We start from the raw sequence: 22,321 nt of genomic DNA, 5'->3' as shown, positions 1-22,321 counted from the left end.
GCACTAATCCCTTCAGCTTGTGCTTATGGGAGCAGTTGATGGCAGTTCTTGGTTGCCGTCTTATAGTGGCATGTTGAATGGATATTTTTCCATCATATATGCACACTTGGTCAGACTTTACCTTAAAGCGGTCACCACAGTGGATCAGCGTGCTCCTTGTATTGGTTTGGCGTCGGTTCTTATGTTGGATGCCCTTCCCGAAACAACCCTCCCCATTTATCCGGGCTTGAGACCAACGCCGTGAGTGGCGGGGGCAATGGGAAGTGTGGGTTCGGTGTCCTGCCCAGAAACACTTTGGCACAGACGGGGTTGAGGATTGTTCCGGTGACCTTCTGGTTGGAGGGGAACCGACTGCCCGCTATCCCACGAGCAGCCTCCAACTGTAACATGCAAACTGTAAATTCACGCGGTGATGGTCTAAAAACCTCGTTTGCCTTCTGTGTTATGGAGCAGCTATTTCAGCTGCTGTATCTGTACATGACAATTAAATGAAGGCTTTCAACTGTTGATGTTGCTTTTACTGCACAGCAGAGTTGTTTTTAAGTCAAAGAGACCACTAGCAGACACATTCCTAAAAAACCTCCCTCAAAAAATGAAAGAAACCAAAGCAATCCTGCAGCTTTGTGCACGGTGCAGTAAATGGACATGCTTTAACTTTTGCATCAAGGACACCATTCACACATTCTTACTGCTCTCCTTGAATGTAAAGGAATATAATTTTACCAAAAGCAAGAAGGCAGTGATGCACATCGTTATTTATATTCAAATGCCTTAATTTCCTGGAACCGAAACTAATTACTGATATGCCAGGGGTGAGAAGTTGGCTGTGCTGATAGCTGAATGTTGAATACGTCCAAAAGATTTCCATTATTATTATTATTTAGCTGCGTTTTAAGCTTTAATGATTCTTCCCACTGATGTCTGCTCTTTCAAACATGAAATAAAAACACTTATTGGTGACATTTTGTGCCATCAACAGGTCACTTGTTTTTGATGCTGTCATGAGTGAATGTGTCCCTCTATCTTAACTGAATATACAGTATAACACTTTCACCATGATGTACGTGCATTGTCCCGAAATAGCATGCATCATGCCAAACCCGTGGGGATGTAATTGAAGCAGACGTGTCTCGCTGCTCAAGTGGTTGTCGGCGTGTCACCATTGAAAGAGTTGATATACTGAAGGAAAAGCAGCTGCCGACGCGGACGAAGCAGTTAGAGCATTTTAAAAGAACAAGCCTGTGCATCCACCAGTCCCATTTTTATTCCATAACCAGCTTTCCTTTCTTTATTTTTCTCTTTTTTACTCCGATTAATTCAGCCACGAATGTGAGCCTACGTGCCGTGTAAATATGTGGGGTGTGTAAATGTGCCTTGCAGCGGCAGACAAAGACTTTCTGATAACATTTATTCCTATTATGGAAAATGACAGCTTGACAAGCAAGCAAAGACATCATGAAGAGCTAAAATAAAAAGAAGAACAAAGGCTAGGAGGAGGAAGTGTACACAAAGGAGATGTGTGGGATGGGGGAAGAAACCCAAAATCGTCAAAATCTTGAAACACTTTTAACACAAAGACTTTGGTTGGAAAAGAAATTGGCACAGCAGCGTTTAGCTGCACGTTCAGTCCACACACGGCGCTTATCAGCCCAACGTCGGCGTGCCCCCTTTCTCAGATGGCGACGGCTTAATAAGACGTGCCTTTTTGTTTACAAGTATGGGAGTTGGATGATGTAAACTACACCTCCCCATTTATCCTTTTGAGATGCACCCAATGTTAATAGAGCGTGACAATAAGATATTTCCGGAGTGAATAAAGTGGTGAGAGGGTTTCCTGATTGCCAGACCCAGACTGGGGCTCTCAGCAGGCAGTGGGCTGTTGATAATCCTTAATTAGAAAATAAATTCCAGTGGCAGGAAATTGTCCCATCCTCTGCACACCTGCAGCAACTCAAAGCCGGCAGGGGAGGACTCAGCTGTTTTCTCCCATAAATAGCTTCATTTAACTCTCTGTTGGTGAGCCGGATGAGCGTGAAATAGCTGTATGCAGAGAAGAAAAAGCAACACTGTTTTTTTTTTTTCTAAATAGTAAGGTAACAGATTGACAGGTGATGGCATTTTCCTTTTCCAGCCCTTGTGATGTTATTACGCTACACTCACTGTTTTCTCAGAGGAGTCACTTGGTGTTGACTTTCTTGATTAGAATCTAGTCTTTTTAGTTTTTCCTCTGACGGCAAATCCAGCAAAATAAGCAGCTCTTAGCTCTTAATACCCTGGTGTTTATCGCCCGCGCTTGTAGGAAATGCTTACAGAAACCGCCTTAGGTTCTCCCTCCTAACGTATTGTTTCGGTGATCTCGTGCCTCTGCAGCATAAAGAACGTGACGCCCAAAGTGGGCGCCGACGAGACCCACGACGCCATCCGGCGAGCCTTCGACGTGTGGCAGAACGTGACGCCGCTGCACTTCGAGGCCGTGCCCTACAGCGAGCTGGAGCGGTCCAAGAAGGACGTGGACATCACCATCATCTTTGCTTCAGGTTTCCACGGGGACAGCTCACCTTTCGACGGCGAGGGGGGATTCCTGGCTCACGCCTACTTTCCAGGGCCGGGAATAGGAGGCGACACGCACTTCGACTCAGACGAGCCATGGACGCTGGGCAACCCCAACCACGACGGTAGGCCATGAACACTTTAATACTCTTTTGAGTGGAATCACTTGCGCTGGAGCCCTCGGAGAGGGCGGCGGTTATTACATTACAACAATAACTGAACCTCAGGTTGATTTGTTGCAGCGGGATGCCGGCTGGATGTTTGCTTCTGCTAGGGCTGTTCGATTAATTGATTTTAAATCGTAATCGCGATTATGTAATTAGAACGATGTTAAAATGTGAAAATCGTAAAATCGATTTTTCACTTTTTTTTTTTTTTTTTTTTTTTTACCTTGTCTGCACACATATTAATGATTGATACCATATTAATGATTGATGGAAATACCTCTCAATACCTGCGACAAGTGCCCCATCGGAGAGGCTCTTTAGTGTAGGAGGGGGCGTTGTAACATGCCACCGGGCATCCCTCAAGCCAGATGCGGTAGAGCGGCTCGTGTTCCTTGCAAAAAACTTGCAAATGTGAATAGCAAATGTAATGACTGACATTACACACCTCTACCTCCTTCATGGGTTGCATTATTATTTAGCATGCAAAGACCCAGTTTAGTTTAATTAGAAAATGTCTTGTTTTATTTAATTGGAAATATAACTTACTGTATGTTTGCAAGTGCTGATTTGCTGATTTTTTTTTTTTCAGAGATAAAACTTTATATTTTATTATATTTTTTAAAACTTTTTTTCAACTTATTTTACAGAGTTTTGCACTTTATTCATTCATTTTTGGTTTAATTAGAGCAAAGTTTGCACTTAAAGCCCAATGGGGCAAATGTTCAATAAAAAAACAGCACATTTGAAATCATTTCTTTGCCTTTTGTCAATTCACAAAATAATCGTAATCGAAAATCGGATTTTGAGAGAAAAAAATCGAGATTTTATTTTTGGGCAAAATCGAACAGCCCTAGCTTCTGCTGGTCAGTTTATTGCAGATTTCGGCTCTGCTCCGGTGAAGTTACACTCTGATGTGCTGTGGCGGGCTCCGTCCTCTCTCTCTCTGAAAGCAGATAGCTCCCTCGCTGAAGCCAAACATATCCCCTTTCACTCTACACTGACCTCAAGCCTGTGCCCTGGCTGAGTACTCGCCCTCCGAGCATCCCAGCTTGTCAGGATTCCTTTAGAGAGGTCGTCCTGTCATCTGGGTGGAAAGCAGAGCAGTGGTGTTGTTTTATGTTACGCTGAAGTCCAACAGATTTCTACTTGCGTGCATGCGTGTTTTTCAAAGCAGCGGCGTGCAGCAGCCTGTGAGCTAAGCTTCCAGGTCGACTTCTGAACCATGGGAATCCTCCGGTGGGCATGTATTGAAAGACAAATAAAAGGTAGAATGGAAAATAGAAAGAAAAGAGCTTTAAGGGAGGTATAACAACAAGTAAAATAAAATTAAAGGGAAATGTATTGCAGAATACAAAATCAAATCACTCTCAGGGATTAAAAAAATATGGTTCTCCTCTATTTCACTATTTGAATCCGTCTTTCAGGCTAAGGAGCGCTTCTCACAGTCCAGAGACGACTCGGCAAGAGACATCACTGATACTGAGTCATGAGCCAAAACTGTGGCAGACCTGATGCTCTGAAGAAAATAGGGACACGAGATGGGTTGACTGGCTGGAAGGCAGCAGGGATAAGAGAGGATAAGAGGGAATGGCAGAGTATCTCTAGACAAATATTGGAGGTTCAAGAGCTCACGAGAGAGGCAGACGGAGAGGGGAAGACCGAGAAAGCAGCATAGCGGGAAGTAGAAACATTTGAGGAGGAGAGCAGAGATGAGTGGGAGCTGTTGAACACTAGGTGTTGGAATTAGAAGTGAGGAACCTGCTGTTGAAGACAGAATTTTAAGCAGCCGAAGAGTTGTTTTTTTTCTTTTGCTTGCACAGACAATATGAGGCAAATTCTCATTCAAGGTTGTGAGAGTGTAATTTAATCGTTTCATGCATGTCAGTGTCACAACTGATAGCACAATAATAACTTCACAGGAGAAGTATTCTGCCTTTTTTTTCCCCGCGGGTTTGGAGGGACACAATTTCCTGAGGCCTTTATGAGATTTCTGTGACATGTTTTGTGTAAAAAACTGCAGGGATACAGGACAAAAGCACCTATTTTAAGCATGCCTTCTTGGTTCTGTTAAAATGGTATTCCTGATTTGCCATTTCAGAGGTACGGCATATGTAGAGATGGAGATAAAGACTGGGAATACGGGTAATGCTGCTCTCAAGTCTGTAGTGGTGTGATCACAGTACCCTGTAGATGCTGACTGGCATAATTGCAGACTTTGATGGTCCTGTATGAGGTGTTTAGGTTGATAGTCACTTCAGTTTCTTCCTATATTTCCCCATCAAGTAAATAGATAACTGCAGCTTAATGCTTCTCCACGTGCATATTAACCAAAAAACGTATGGTAAAAGCCACATGTGCACTCATGTAGGTGGATTTCTATGCATGCATGTGCACGCACAGTGTCGTCATTGGTGCTGCCGTGTTTTGGAGGAAGGAGAAGCAGCTGTCATCGAGGGCGATGATTAACTCCCTTCAGCATATTCAAACACACACACAGACAACACTCTCTTCTAGCCCCTCAATGCAATATTAATGCAGTCCTGCTGCAGCCCACACTCCTGTGGAAATATCCCATAATGCATGAGCTTCTATTATGCTCTCTACAGCTGGCTTTGTTGGCAAATGTGAGCATGCAGCGACTGAATCCTGACTGCTCACCGGGGCGTTCTCTCTTTTTTTTCCTTATGAGCAGTGAAACGTGGAGATGGGCCAGAAGCTGATTTTTAGGCGTTTAGACTACATATGTTGACACTGAGCAAGTACACTACCAAAAACTACTACAGTACAGTTGTTGTTTGGCTTACTGTGTACCTATTTTTATTTTTTTTGTGCGTGTCTTGGATGCAAAGTCAACATGCATCTTCTGACAGGCTAAGACAAAAAACTGCAGCGCTGAAGACACGACGATCAGACATCAAGCACAGCTTGTTGTCTTGCAGCGCTGTGCAGTTTCAACCAATGTGGCAGGGATGAGGATAATATACCATGAAACAATGTCTGATGGTACTTCATGGGATGGAAGGTGACAGGAGTTGTGGAGTAGGTGCTTTCCATTTATCTGGCAACATTTGCTTTTCCCAGCTCTGATATACCTCTGATGTTACAGATTTAATGCCTTTTAGTACATTAATCATTATAAAACAAAAATGAATTGATCAAGAAATGCCTGAGTAAAGGTCATATGATGCTACTGGATAACAAACTGTATAGGACATAAAAGGAACACCAAATGAAACCTTAAGTATTGCACATTAATGACCATAAAGTCATTTTTGATCAAATAAATGCTTTGAAACATTTTTATTCCACATTTTTGCCAAGAAAAAAACCTTGTTGCAAGTACAATAAAAGGCAAATGACCATAAAGTCACTTTAATGACCATAAAGTCACTTTTGATCAAATGTATGCTTTGAAACATTTTGATTCCACATTTTTTGCCAAGAAACAAAATGTGGTTGCAAGTACAATAAAAGGCAAAACATAGGCACCAAATCCTTGCTGTCATGTAGTGACAGAACCGTTAAAAACAAGAAAAAAGCTACAGCAAATATCTTGACAGCGTACTTTTATTCTTTCTGGAACTTTACAAAAGTTGTCCAGATGTGATCTCTGCATGCAGTTGACTAATGCGCCGCGTCTCTGCACCGAGGTAGAAGTTAATTGTGCAGAAAGGGCAGGATTTACAAATTTGTGTCTAAACAAACCAAAAGCCCTCCAGTCTCATCTGTCCTTTGTCGGAGGAGGAATGATGGCCTGTTTGCAGTCACAGGACCTGAGCACCCTTCAGTAATTGAGTCAAATGTGAGGCCATCTGTACAACAACTCAAGCCTGACTGAAATAACGTGCAACAGAACCGTGATTGAAGCACGCCAGTAAGTCTACGTCAAGGTGCTGCAAAAGCTCCAGTCCTCAGCCTGCCCTGATGGGGCTTATTGTACATACATTAACAGCCACATTTAACTAAAGTAACATATTAAACTAGCGTGGGCCAAAATTGTTCTACAATGATACGAGAGACTGCAACGTGTTGCTGGACGCGTGATGTAATCCCATCTGGCCACTAGCTCAGGGATGCAAGAAATCAATGTTTTGTTTTCCTTTTTTTTCTCCTCTCTAAATCCCCAAGATCCAAAAATAAAAACTTAAAGCTACCCTTAGATGCTCATTTCAATCTAGTTATTGTTGCAGCTTTATTCCCAGTGTGTATTATTTCAGAGATTTGTAACCCATTCATCATCCTGTGTTGCAGGTAACAGCTGGAGATTATGTAATCTTAGCTCCAAACATCACAAAATGTCTCTTTTTCCTCGTTCTCACCACTCCCCTCTTTTTTTTTTTATTTTAAATACATTTACAGAGACACACACGGCGATCAGGCGAGCTGCCCGTGCATGTCATACCTAATCCCCCGTTCGCTGTTGTCGAAAAGAATCAGTCGTCACTGTGACTGTTGCCAGTATCGCACTGTAGATGTTGTTATTGTTGTTTACGATGATGTCACCGGTGCAAACCGGAGGATTATTTCCTGTCTCTATGGAGATGAACATTCGAATCCACGTGCTGATTCGCTGCTAAGCACACCTTCTCCCACGAACACGCGCAGCTGGTTTTGCTGCCGTTTCTCTCGTGCTGCATCTCAGGCATTTGTGCTCTGGGGATTAAGCCGGATTCATACTGAGGGATTTTTAACACACAGCGCAGAATTATTAGGATTAACAAAGGGAATTCTCAGAAAATAACACACAGAGTTCATAGAAGCTGCTTTCTTTGCATGTAGGGGAGAAACAGACTGATAAAGGTATCTTATTTTTGCTTCATTTTCTCAGATTTCGACTTTTTTTCTACATTCTCAGTATTTTTGATTCCTTTCATGGGGAACATGATTAATTGAGGACATATTTGTCAGATTAAGTGATAATGAATGTCATCTGCATCCTCTGCTGCAGAGCATCTGTAGACACTAAATCTTCACCCATCAGTTAATAACAACAACCTCTAATAACATCATCACATTATTTAGGACCATATTTATCACATCACTGCAGAAGGATGACATTTAAGGGAAATGTTTGGTTACTGAACATGAGAAAAGCAGTTGCACTTGGTGTTTTTTGTCATCCAAACACAACTTGATTTATAGATATGTTTGAATGAGACTGTCCTTGCCCCGAGCAGCAGTAGTTTTATCTGCGTGTCATGACGGAGAAAGATCTGAAAACTCCAGAGAGGTGAATCTCACTTTCAGTCAGCACTGTTTTATCACCTCTGCTTCACACTAAGGCCTCTCCTCTGGGCTGTGTGTGTGTGTGTGTGTGTGTGTGTGTGTGTGTGTGTGTGTGTGTGTGTGTGTGTGGCAACGAGTGTTGATCACATCACTCATGCCAGACCTAAGAACAGTTTACATGTAGCACATTGTAGTGAAAAGACCACTTGTGAGTGAAGAGTGTTTGGAGTGATCATTTTTTCACATCAATGATTTACACATTTCCTGCCTCCCCTCCCCTTTTAGCTGATCTTTTTTTTTTTTTTTCCCTTGTTTACTACTGAAAGGACATTGACTTTTGGCGCTGCCGTAAACCAGCGGGGGCTCGCAGTCGAAGAAGTGGAAATCTGTATGTAAATGGCCAAATATGTCCAACGGTGAATTAGCGATCCTTTGTTAGAATTCTCTTTACAACACACGCCGTCCTGGTTGTATTTTGCTGGTGCTCACCAGAAAATGGTGAATTGATAAATTACATCTAAGCAACTTTTAGCTGTTTTGTGCTCTGTGAATTATCTATCCAGCACAGAGGTGGACGACTATTAGGGCTGGGGATCGATTTCAAATGTCAAGAATCGATTTGATTCCGATTCTTAAGATTCAGAATCGATTATCAAGATTTGATTCGATTCCGATATTTATTTGGGTTAGTGTTATTAAAACAGTTTTTTGAGCTGTTGCATGAATTATATGACTGAAGTTATGCAAAATATTTCTACTAGTATTATATTGAGATTAAACAGCAAGTATTGACAGCTAATAATGCTGTAAGGACCAATCAGCTCCCAGAATGCTGATAGAACTGCTTTCAGAAACATCATGTGGGTCAGAATTACCAAACAGATCCAGGGAGGAAACAGAAACGGATGAAATCGGTTTTATTTTTTCCCACATTCCGTTTTTATTTGTTCCATTTTCGGTCTATTTTGGTTTTTAATTTTTGAGCATTTGGTTTTTAGCATTTTTTGCAAATGTAACCCCAAGACAGTATATAAAGTAATGAAATATAGACAATTTATGCAATTATAACCTAACACTTTAATGTTTTCATACCTTTAAACATATTTAAAGGCAAAAACATGGCACCAGTTATTCTCGTGTCCAACAAAACATTCCTTTTTTGGGGATAAACAAAAAAATAACCAGTTGTAATGTAATGATGAAAAAAAAATACATAAATAAATAAGAGTAAAAAAAAAACAACCAAAAAATCGATCTTTAGAGATATGAATCGATTTTTAGGAATTAATGAGAATCGATTTAGAATTGGGAAATCGATTTTTTTCAACACAGGCCTAACGACTATACTGTTAAATAATCGTAAAATGTTTTGCACCTGTAACTGAGCACTTCCTTTGCTTATTGACTTTGAACTTTCTAAGAAACACGATTATGAGTTTGATGGTCTAACATGGAGAGAACGGTACACATCATTATCTCTCTTGGTTTCACTTTATCTCACACTGAGATGAACCACACGCTGTTGTGTTAAGGGGTCGCACAATAATATCTCCAAGTGTTATTTCATGCAGGATGATGCACAGTGAGAGGCATCAGAGAAGCGGAGTGAGGGGGTGTCTGATCGGCCAGTACTCCCATTCAGAGTGCAGCAACCCTGAGGCCAAAACAGAGGATGTTTGCACACACAAACTCTGGGCAAAGTCGAGGACGAGATACAAAGAGCGCGCCACGGGGAGCAGTTCATTTTGGTTCTGTGTTTATTTGGAATTTACAACAAATGTCATCTCAGGAAACTTTACAGAGGAAATAAACAAGTTAAATTTGAGTTCAACCTGGTTAATTTTAACACTTCAATCCAAGTGGAATCCAGTTCCAGAGTCCAGTTTGGTGTAAGAAAATGTTTAAAATGCCAGTTTGTGAAAAGCGAAGGAAACCTGCAGATTGCGTCACATTTACACTTCAGTTCAATCACAGTCTGAGTATGCATGGTGCAACAGTGAACAGAAACTTCTCTGTGAGGTTCAACAGAACCAGAGTCCAGGGGCTTGCAGCCATCTGACTCAGTGGGGGGGTAAGTGGACGGGACAGAGATGCCATCAAAAACAAAGGTGCGAGGCCATGGAGGCCTGCTATGAGACAGGAAAATAAGAAAAAAAGACTAACTCAGTGTTGGTTATTCATGGCACACATGCATGGGGAGTGAGGAGAGGGGCCCGGTGCATAAAGAGACATCTCCCAGCAGTCTCATCTGATCGTAACATAGTTGAAAGGGTGGCTTTTGAATCCAGCCCCAAACTATAAGCTTTATCCAAAAGGATAATTTTTAAGCCTATTCCTAAATAGTCCAGATTGTATCCTTTTTTTTTTTAAAGATGTGTGATGTAGTGACCCATTCAAGTTTGCAGAGCATTGTGACATCACACACCAACACAGGGATCCAGACGGAAACCAAATGGTCACGTCTTATGACCATTTTTTCGTGAGCCAGTGGAAGTAATTTAAGGCTGCTTGCTGAGATGTGACCTACAAACTTGTAGACTTTTCCAGATTTCCATGCTAAAAAAAAAAAAGAGTAAGTCATATTCAGCATATCTAATCATGCACAGCATCGTAGAAGGTTTCCTCTTTACATTGCAGCACGTATGTTGTACATGCTGTAAGGAGACTGGTCTTATGAGCCTCACACTGGGCCTTGGTAGAAAGCTGCGTGTTTTAACTTCCTGTGGTAGTTGTGGTGGTTCCAGTCCGACACTCGATTCCTCTGTCCTGAGTTCACACATTCAACACCAAGTCCCACAATTTCTCCGCTATATGTATTTCTCCATGCTAATGCTGATGGAGTTGGAACTACAGCTAATTCCTCGGTTGGGAATGAAAATTAGAGCTCTCATTTAATTGCTTGATTAAAAAGAGGCTGTGAGGAAGAAGACATAAGGCGTTACCATAATGGTTCTTATAATTAATTTTTTACGTTTCCATCTCTTTTCCACCGTGCAGCTTATGGAATGTGTAGCAGATCAGACTTCTGGAGGATCAGGTTCTCCAGAGTAGTGTGGATGGAAAAAAGTTTCCCATTATGAAACATGAATATGGAAGTAGTCTGCAGTGCACTATTATGGGGTCAGAAGATTATTGAACACAATGTCAAAGCCTGTTTGTGAGTGAGCGTGAATTAATCGAGGCTCATCCAAAGCTCACTGCTCAGTGAACCGTACAAATGGTCGGTGAGATTTATTTGACTTCAATACAATGAAAAAGACGACTTGTATTTTCTGGATTTGACTTGGTGCCAAACATGTAGAGCAAAGAAAAAACAACAAGTTTGCTGGTGAAACTGGTTGCCATGATTAAGAGGTGATGACATGGTTAAGATTTAACAGCCTGAAAAACAGAAAATATGGCGGGACACATACAGTAATGAAACGCCAACATTTCATGATTAATTAAGGACCCAAACCACAAGAAGCTGACTCTTACTGCCAAGGAATGAGAGAAAAAGCTAGATCTTTATATTGGACCCTATCACTGACCCTAATGCACCACCTCCACTCACATTCCTGCACTGGGTGGGTGCGCTTTATGTGAGATTTACAAATCCCAGGCATCTTGTGAACAGTTAGCGGTCCAGGCTATGTTGTGTATGAACATGCTACCATTGTGCAGAAATCGGATCCCCCTGCAGAAGCTCGGCTTTCAACCCCCCCCACCATTTATAAAGTAAAATGATTTATAAAACACTCACAAAATTCAGCTGTGAGTACATTTTATTGAATTATAGGGGTTTCACTGGTCATCATATCAGCTATAAAGATTTTTGATGGATCTTGTTTAAATAAAAGTGCTTTTTTTTCAATATACAGTCTTAAGTGTTAGTATGCATATATCAGGATGCTCGGTGCACTGACAGATACACAATATGTCATGTATCCAAGACGGTGACTCCCCCCAGCCAAGGACTGCACAACAGTAACAGAGCAGAAGGTTCGTGCAACTCATAAAGCTGCTAAAGATGATTCAGTCGTTTGGATACAGAGGCTGATGGTTGAAAAGCTCTGAGGGCTCAGTTGATGGATAGATGGATGGATAGATGCATGGGACATCATATTATGAAACATCCTTGTAAAAGTTAAATGGGAATTCAGAGTGCTGGAGGGCAGAAAGCAGAGGAAGGCGGAGAGATCTACTGGCGGCACACAATGAGGACGGAGCAAAGTGGAACCGGTGATAAGATTATCTCCTCACCAGATCTCAATACGTCGCGTCGACTTTTGAAAGGAAGCACATATGCAAATGTTTTGTTTTTGTTGTTGGTTTTTTTCTTCGTCGTTTGAAAGTTTTCCATTCCTGCTCAGCAAAAAGGCGAACAAGCCGGTGCTCGTACGTGCTTTATCACAAGGTCATCTTCGTGGGCCGCTGCTGCTGTTTTCCTTTGTGCAAAATCAAAGCGATTCATGCTGGAGCAGATAAGCTGGATTTCATTCAGACTTGAAAGCTGATTTCATTTTACACAAAAGTAGCTTGGTATTAAAAAGAAATAAATACAAAAAAAAAAAAAAAAAACGCCGCCTCTGCATACCATGGCCGCACGCAAACATTCACTTTCATTCAAGGGTGACTTATAAGGCCTGGTATGTCTGCAAGGACCTCAGTCTCCGGTAACGTCAGAAAAAACTATGTAGCAGCACAGCATGCGAGCTAGATCTGCACACAGGAAATGAGCAACTCCAGGGCTTTATTGCACTCTTCACCCTTACCTCCACAATGAATCAAAGAGGTAAGAAAAACATTAGAAGGAGGGAGGAAAAAATGATGGAGCACATGTCTCCAGGTGCTGGGATGAGACGGTGTGGGCCGGGTTAGTGTTACACCTAAGAGCAGAGTCGTGATTGGCTGACGGCGGAAAAGCTGGAACGGAATCGGCTTCGATCAAATTATTTGACTGATAGTCGCTGGAGAAAGATGGTCTCCCTCAAAAAAGATGGGTGAAACTGTTTATCATCAGTGTCCAAGGCTGTAATTCGATTGCACATGTGAAGCTCCTGTCATTTAGGGTGTTTTATCCAGCTGACTATGAAAGGAGATCTATTTGCAGCCTCTGAGCACTGCTAACATTGTTCAGTGGAGCAGCCAGACAAGTCAGGAAAGACAAAGCAGGAAAAAAGAGGAAACGGGAGATGTTGCAGTCAATAGAGTACAAGAGGAAAAAGGAAGAGTAGTTGAGGAATAGAGGAACATATGGTGTCCTTGCAGGTTTATTTTTAGATCGCTGCTCCTACTGAGTGATGAGGAGGAAGCAGTGCACTCTGTCTTCCCCTCGCCGTTGTTCCTAACTCGTCTTTCTTGCACTTACTTTCTCCCAGAGTTCAATGGGTTTGGTCTGCTTTGTGCATTATGTGATATGATACCACTTAAATATATATATATATATTTTAATTTCAGATGGAAAGATGTCCTGCTTAGATCCTATGTCCTACATAAAGCAAGAAGAAAAAGATCTTCTTGCTTGTTCTTGCCCATTTTTGGGTACCGCGTGGCACACGGTGATGCACTTAACAGCCTGTAGTTTTGCTTTGTTGTCCAGACTTTGAAATTATGGCATTTATTTCCCCAAGTTTTTGAAGGAATGTGTCTGTATGTTCTTTGGACAAAGCTGTATGAAGTTATGTTTTTGTGGAGCGTGAGGGCCGTCTGTCTGGTGCCCGACTATGGTCACCCAGCCTGGACATTGTCATGACTCTTTCATTAAAAATAAAAAATACAACAATGATTATAATTTGTACCAGTTAGTCTGCTGGTGCCTGTTATTCCAGTTTGTATTTGGATTTTAAATTCCATTCCAGCAAGTGCTGTGTTTTAGTTTCTTGCCAGGCGTATGTTGGCATCATTTCCTGAGTGACGTCTCTTCTGTTTCGCGGCTGTCTCGGGCTTGAATATGCCTGTAGTTGGATCTGGGACCCCTGCTTTTGTTTTGATATCCAAGCAGGAAATGACTTGATAATTTTAATGAGAAGAGCACTATTTTTAGATGGAGTCCCGATCTCTAAGAATGAGGGTATTGACCTCATGCTCTGCTAAGCCTGGTTTTAAATGATGAACTGAATACTAGCAGAGGGCTTTATTCTTAATTGTAAAAGCAGTAGCTGTCAGATTGTAGTTAAATCGTCATTTAATCTAATGCCGATTGCCCGTTTTTAAGTACATCCACAAAAATACCAGTCTTTATACACAGCCCTTGTTTTGTAAATGGGAAATAAACAGAATAGGTGAAGTCTCCCCAGTCAGAGCACAACTGATGCCTTTGACATGCTGTTTCTTTCACTTTGGAAATTAAAGTTCATGACGGGCACTTTTTCTTGACAGCACTTGAAGGAGGGTTAAGGAGAAGCCAACGCTTCATATTTTCTCAATCTTTTGTTTGAATTACAGACTGGATACCCCCTTTTGATGCTTAAACGCTCTGCAATGCCAGTTTGTAAAATCAGATCGCAAGTTCAGTTTGTCTTCATTAGAGAAAGAGAAGCACGTTTGTCAGTATGTAAATGTATTTATTTTAAATTTTATTTAATGTAAATAAATGAAATATATTATAATTTAAAGAAAAATCTTAAATGATTGAACTCATAATTAATCTCCTTTCACCAAGACTAAAATAAAGGGACAAATTTGATTGCTATGCCGATTCCAGAACTTTGAATCCTGCATATAATCAGACATCCAACCAAATCAATAACTCTCTTTGTGGCTGTGACAACTCTTTCACAGACTCCCAATTCAGTAACCTTTCATCAATCTGCAGATACCTTCAAGATTTTTACTCTTTCCTATTCCCTTTAGTCCCCGTCTCTCGCTTTGCCTCGGCTTCGGTCTGCCTCCCAGAGGAAATAATTGATGAAGGAGATTCAGATTTCTTGTAAGAGTAGGCTTCTGTCATTCAGTGGAAACGTGTATCTACGAGTTGCAAGGACATTCGGCATGATTACATTTGGGTTGCTCTTCTACTGTAAGTAAAAGAGCTTGTGGGAGGACACAGGCACCGAGATGAAACTGAAAACAACACACACATTGTCCATGACTACTGGAGGGACACTTTGTATTGTAGGCGGTTTATCTCAAGGATGCAGCATGACAGTTGACTTTGCATGATTTAACAGTGTGATATCATGCAGTGTAGTATAATACAATAGATATGATAGCATACAACCTGGTGGATCTGCTTATGCCAACAATAAATTACAAGAATACAAAACATAATACACGCACAATCATTTTAACACGCAGCATTGACTGAAATAGAACAAATGCCGGAACTGTACTAAACTGGTTCAAAACTTGCTTGGAGAACAGGAAGTATTTAAGTAGATGGGTAACTTACATCTAAGCAGACAAGAATCACATGTCCACTAGCACAGATTATAAAGAATTAATATGTTAACCTAGCTATGCGGATGACACGTGTACAGGACTGTCTCAGAAAATTTTAATATTGTGATAAAGTCCTTTATTTTCTGTAATGCAAAAATGTCATACATTCTGGATTCATTAAAAATCAACTGAAATATTGCAAGCCTTTTATTATTTTAATATTGCTGATCATGGCTTACAGCTTAAGAAAACTCAAATATCCTATCTAAAAAAATTCTGGGAATCTTAATCTTAAACTGCAAAAGACAGTCCTGTATATAACAATGTCACCCAGGAGACCGAGGCCATGGACTCTCGATAAACGCATTGAGGAGTTTAATGACTGGATGTGCCACAACTTTCTCCAGTTAAACAAAACTCTATACACCTAAAAACCACCAATCAGGCCAGAGATCTGGGTGTAGTGATGGACTCAGACCTAAATTTGGAAAAACACATTAAGGCAATTACAAAGTGAGCCTATTATCACCTTAAGAATATATATCAAGGATGAAAGATCTGATTTCTCAGCAGGACCTGGAAAAACTAGTCCATGCGTTCATCTTTAGTAGCTTGAGTATTGTAACAGCATCTTTACAGGTTTACCTAAAAATTCAGTCAGACAACTGCAACTAATTCAGAACTCTGCTGCTCCAGTCCTCACTAAGACCAACAAAGTGGACCACATCAGTCCAGCTCTGAGGTCTTTACACCGGCTGCCCGTCCATCAGAGGATAGTTTAACAATTCTGATACTGGTCTACAGTATAAAGCTCTGAATGGTGTAGGACCAGAACACATCAGGGACCTCCTGACCCAGTATGAACCTTCCAGACCCCACAGGTCATCTGGATCTGGTTTTTTATCAGTTCCCAGAGTCAGAACCAGACATGGAGAAGCTGCATTCAGCTTACATTGTTCTATGTCTATGTAGTGGAATCACCTTGTTTTTGAATTGTGCTAAACAATTAAACTTGCCTTGTCTCGCTTTGCCTAAAACTATGAAGCAGCTTTGAAGGAGCAGCAGGATCAGTGAATAGGTGGTGTTTACCTGTGTTAGACAATTAGATTGTCCATTTCACAGCAAATAATTATGCAGGAATCTGCATAATTTTCACAAGAAATTGTTGATTCTCTTGATTGCTGATGGTTAAAGCTCCGAGAGTTTGACAGGTAAGGACCAGCTGGTCTCTCTACGTCTCTGCTAATGCTTGAATTAGCTGGCAACTGCGTCTTTAACACTTCGTTTATTGTGTAAATACAATATGTCTTTGGCAGCTACTCAACCATATTTCCGACTACAACTAGCACTTTGGAGAGATGAAATGGATTTCCATCATTGCTTTCACACTTTCCCACAGAAAATGAGATGGAAAAAGACAGCAAAGATATCACCGTGCACTTCAGCCCACCAGGCTGCCACTAGAAATAGACGACCGCCTACTGACAGCGGCATCAACTTCCACGTGGGCGGTGGCACTCCTCCCCACCCACACATGCATACGCTCACGCACACAAGGTACACAATCATGCACCTGGGGAGGCCTCCCACCAGCCAGTCAGGTGCTGTCAGAGCCATGTACCCACAATGCTTAGCAAACAAAAAGTGTAAACAACTCCACCGATTGTGTTCTGAAAACACGCAGTTTTTACTCTCTTGAAGACTTTCGCTTGTGTCTCGTCTCAGTCGTGCGTAAGTGAGCATTTTTGTGCTACGCGAGGATGCATGGAGACCTCTCACGCTCACGCTGCAGTGAACTCTCATCTGTGGTCACTATTTGGATCGTTAATAGAAAATGTGTTTGCTACAAAGTCAGACGGCGATTTGTAACCTGCTCACATCGAGTCCTTAGGCTGGAAGGTCGAAAACAGGTGGTCCAAGGCAGCTTTTGTCTACACTTATCTCACCTATAGATGTGCATCGTAAGAGGTTGTTTTTTTTTTTAAAGGATGGAGAAGACAAAGTCAAAGTCTGTTTTTTCTGGGTTAGTTTTGCTTTTGTTTGTTTGTATGTAGGACAGGCATTAATATAAGCACTATGCTTCTGCCTGTGCCTTTTCAGTCACTATTTTTCGATAATGTTTGTGTTCAATGTTTGTACAGAGAAGTGACTGAATAAAGAATTTCAATCAATCAAAGTCAGTCAGCTGATTTAAAAAAAAAAAGAAAAATTGTCTTAAGGGTGGCTGTTGTCAATATTTTTTTTCTTCCTTTTGCTTTGGATGTCTATGTTTTTGAATACGAACCTACCTCTTCATTGAAGTTACCATTGAATCATATAGACATGCTACATAAGTGCGCTAGGCCAGACCATGGAGCCAGTATATCGTAAGAAATCTCATGTTTCAGGCACAGTGAAGTGCACAGTAACCACACTAAACCCTGTGCCTCAGATGACAGAATACAAGACATATCCCGTATTCACAACAGCAAATGTAGATATACAATACAGTGACACCTTTAACAGCTAGCATTGTAAATATTAGAATACATTAGCAGCAATAATTACTAGGGATGTCCCGATCCTATCACGTGGTCGGAAATCGAGCCCGATCACGTTGTTTCAGACTTGATCGAAATCGGACATTGCATCCCGATCAAGGATCAGATAAGTATTTTATTCTCAAAATTTTGATCAGCGCATCAAACAAACTATGGAAAAAATGCTAAACAACTGGTGTATCAACAAGCAACAGTTTATGACACTGTTGCACTTCTATTTGCGTATTTGTTTACATGCCTGCTGGGTATTTTAAGTTGAGTGGCTGTTTTTATTTAATTCAGATTTATGTTTAAATTTGCACTATTTTTAGCAGCTGCACTATTATCACTTGATTGTTGAAGCTACCTCGAAGAGAACTGCACTGTTTAAGTGTAAAAATGATAAAATAAGGTGCATAAAATAAAGATAGGGGGCAACCTGGATCTATTTGTTTTGCATTTGTTCATTATTTTAAATGTGCTACCAAAGTATCGGATCGGGAATCGGTATCAGCGGATACTCAAAATCAAATGACTCCGAATTGGATCGGAGCCAAAAAAAAAACCAGATCAGGACATCCCTGATAATGGGAGGAATGCATCCCTTCTACAACATTATTTTCTTTATTTGAGAGTTATCTCCAGCGGTTTTGCCCTCGCCTCTTCTCTTTCGACTCCAGATGCTTTTTGATAGCGTTCAGATAGCATTTGTGGCTTTTTACATGCTACATGTCATCCAAACATGAGTAAAGGAATGCATTGTCACAAGGAATTGCCTTTGCTACAGAGGACAGAGGTGAGGTAAGATTTCACAGCGATTTCGCCCATTTCTTGCTCCCTTATTGGCTTAACCACGGCCCCCGCCACAGCTCCAGATATCTGTCGGCACTTGGAGAGCATCTTTGAGTTGTTCACGCATAACAAGTCAAGTGCTCAAGGGCGAGCACAAACATCATTCCTCCACCTCACACGCTCCCACGCCCCACCTCGCCAGTCTGCAAGCTCAGTCCAAATGTTCTATCCGACGGCACTCCCAACGTGATTGAGATGAGTTTATAATGCGGCCAAAGTCAGAGTTGACTCCCTCTTCTTCACTTGACTGTATAAAGATCGATGGAAATATTAGGTGGTATTACGAGGCTTTTCAGTTCATCCCCACTTGTCACACTATTTTCAGGGGGCTCTTTTTCTCAGCACAGCAGGTCTAAGTATGCGTTTTAGTCCGGCATCAAAACATCCCTGAAAGTTTGGGTTTTGTGAGTGTATTTAAAATTCTTGAGCCTTCCCTCTCTGGTTGAGTGGTGCAGTTATGTTTTGAAAATGTGGAAGTGACATTACTCTTTTCTAGACATAGATCTCAAACTCGGTAACGACCAGTGAATTACTAGAGATGGTTGATCGGAGTGAAAATGTGCACGGGTGCCAGTCTCCGTCACAGGTGCTGCACAGAGAAAAAATATGTCAAGAATAAAATATGTCCTTTCCGTTTGGAGCAGTATTTTTCCTTGCGGTTCAGTTACACCGAGTCCTCAGAATTGACAACTTTTGGATTCCAGGCAGCTTTCCACGCACCGAATTTCAGTCTGCCGCAGACTCTGTCAATAAATAATTACTCCAGCGAACATGTGTGGCTCTCATCAACGGAGGTTTTGTTCTCCGACAAGCTCGCGAGTGTTAAGTGTAATAGATTTAACAGCGTTAGTCTGCTCGATCAGCGCTGAAGGCCGAGAGCATGTGAGGAGACAAAGGAAGGAGGCGGAGTGGAGGGAGGGGAGCATGAGGAGCAACAAGGTGCTCTTATCCTCCTTTACTGATTTCTTTTTTTTTTTTTTTATTATTATTTTTGTTTATATTATAACACCAGAAAGCATCATAGGTCATACCCAGATCGTAGGGCTGGGCGATATATCGAGATATTTTCAAACACGATATGGTACGAGACAATATCGTTTATATCGATTTAAAAAAAAAAAAAAAAAAAGGTTTTTTTTTTTTTTTTACTTTTTTTTTTTTAATGATTTTGATATAGCTTATTTTGTGACAAATTGACTTGAATGTTTTATTTGAGATTTGCACACATTTTTTGTTATTTGCACAACTGTCAACCTCAGTGGAAAAGTCTGCCTGTTACTGTCTACATTGTATTAATTACAGTGTATTTTAATTTAATTGTTATGCAGGAAAGGGATATTTGTTTTATTTTATTCAAGAAGCATTTTTATTCTATATATGCAGGCAGTTTATTTTTATTTCATTTGTTTTATACATTTTGATATTGTGCAGACCTCTGTTAATAAAGGAACCTGTGTGACATTTGGCACGAGGCTTTGTATTAAAACTGACTGTTAGGATAACACAGAGATGCTATGCTATAATGCTTTGGGGGAAACCCCAATTAAGGCACAGAAAAAATATCGAGATATATATCGAGTATCGCCATTTAGCTAGAAAATATCGAGATATGACTTTTGGTCCATATCACCCAGCCCTACCAGATCGAAATGAATACTATGCAGTTATCTTCTACATTATTGAAATTTGACTGCAGATAAATGTGATATAACAGACATTGTTTTCCCTTTTTGTTACATATTTGTCTTTTTTTTTTAACTACTGTAGCATTGAGACGATAAATGTTTTCACAGCAGATGATGATTTGATATTAAACATCTAAAAGGTAGTTTGGACGCCATATCTACAGTAAAATCAAACACACCGTGTGCCAACAATATCTCTGGAAGAAATGATATTTCCAAGCTCTACAATCCGACATCTGAAATGCTTGGTGTTTACATTTGTGGTATTCACAGTTAATTTTGCTGAAATCCACCAAAACACACTCTGGGTGTTTTCTCTTTGTCCTGCGAGGGTATGTTGGAAGCAGCAGGAGTGGGAAAGCAGGTCGAGGAGAATGTAGGCCATTGTACTCTGGCTGAATCCTCAACAATGGTCACTCTGTCAGATCAGGCACCCAGCTCTGGTTTGACGGCCAGCAATGCGTCTGCCCGGGGCTCCCTGAGCCAGGCATTAAACCACTGGCCTGAGAGTTGGCGGCTTGTCAGGACGGCACAGCACTCCTGGACAGCCAGCGCTCTCACTGAGCGGCCTTCTGCCGCTCCGTCTGTGTTGCCCTGCAGACTCGTCCTGCACATTCCTGCACCCTCACCTGAACCCACAACCGACGCCCGTCTCCCTCCTCCTCCTCCCTCACACTGACCGCGTTTACATGCACTCAATAACCCTTTTAAAACCCGAATATTGGCAATAACCCGAATTTGCACGGCCCTGTAAACACCAATAACCCCTTTGAATAACCCAAATTTGCTCATATTCCGGTTTTTAAAAACCCGAATATGAGCCCTGGGTTACTCCTTTTAAAACCCGAATATTCGGTCATGTAAACGCCAAACGGAATATCCCCATCAAACAGAACAGGATTTTTTTTTTTGCGCATGCTCTGTTCCCAAGGAATCCTGGTCTTTTGAGTCCAGGAAGTTCTTATAAACACGGAGAAACGCAAGACCACGCCACACTTTTGGAGTGAGGAGGAGACTAATCACTTCATAAATGTAATGAAGGATATGAACATTTTGGCATTTGTAGACGGTAGAAAGTACCGGGATAGCCAGATTTACAAGAAGGTGAGCGAAAAGTTGCGCGGAGCAGCATTTGTTTTGATTTTGGATACAGGAAGAAGAAGCGGAAATGATGGTAATTGCGTCATCACGTTCTCCGTGCATCGCTGGTTTGATCCAGATATCCCATATGATTAATTACCATGTAAACAGAATATTCTGAATGTTTCAGTAACCGGAATATCAGTAATAACCCGAATTTTGACTGCATGTAAACGTAGTCTCTCAGACACACGCAGATGCTGTATGACGGGGTTCGCTGCCCACTTAATGTTGAACTTCGGAAATTCCCGTGGCCGGCACGAGTCAAGTGCTTTTCACTTGTTTGTCTTTGAGATCTTGTGACCGACTCCTTCTTTCAAATCAAATTCTCATGAATTCTACTAAAAACGACCTACTCTGTGTTTTCTTTTTAAATCCTACTTCACAACCAGGTCCATATTTACATCTAAACATGTGTAAATGTGTAAGTTATATTGGGAGAAAAACAGAAGTCCAACTAAAGCCAAATCTGCAAGGCAAGTTTATTTGTATAGCACAATTCAACACAAGGAAATTCAAAGTGCTTTACATCAACATTAAAAGCGGCAAGACACAATTAAACAGTAAATAACAAATAAAATGATAAGAAAAGAGGTAAAATAATAAAAAGCACAAGTTGTTAAAAAGTAAGGGCAGTAGAGTACAGCAGGTTCATCTCATTCTTACAATGGCAAGAATTATGTTTCTATACAGTCAAAACGTACAAAGACCGGGTCAAATACAGTATTACAAAAGTAGTCTGTAACAATTCGTACGGTGAATTAAACCAATCTGACAATTCTATGCCACAATGCCTGTTTCCAGGTCTTATTTCACACAA

The 22,321-nt window shown here is 41.1% G+C and overlaps 1 protein-coding gene across 2 annotated transcripts in view; it reads left to right on the top strand.

Moving 5' to 3' along the window:
• Window positions 1-22,321, top strand: part of LOC133423710 (matrix metalloproteinase-16-like) — an 84,942-nt gene that overhangs the window by 23,754 nt on the left and 38,867 nt on the right. For both annotated transcript variants that reach the window (XM_061714021.1, XM_061714020.1), the window contains one exon: window positions 2,371-2,675. In XM_061714021.1, the coding sequence (XP_061570005.1) occupies window positions 2,371-2,675 (305 nt within the window). The remainder of the gene's footprint in view (window positions 1-2,370; window positions 2,676-22,321) is intronic.

This window comes from Cololabis saira, chromosome 22 (assembly GCF_033807715.1).
Source record: "Cololabis saira isolate AMF1-May2022 chromosome 22, fColSai1.1, whole genome shotgun sequence".
NCBI classification, from domain to species: domain Eukaryota; kingdom Metazoa; phylum Chordata; class Actinopteri; order Beloniformes; family Belonidae; genus Cololabis; species Cololabis saira.
Note: the sequence above shows the minus strand (reverse complement) of the source record. Positions and strands in the feature narration are given on the sequence as shown.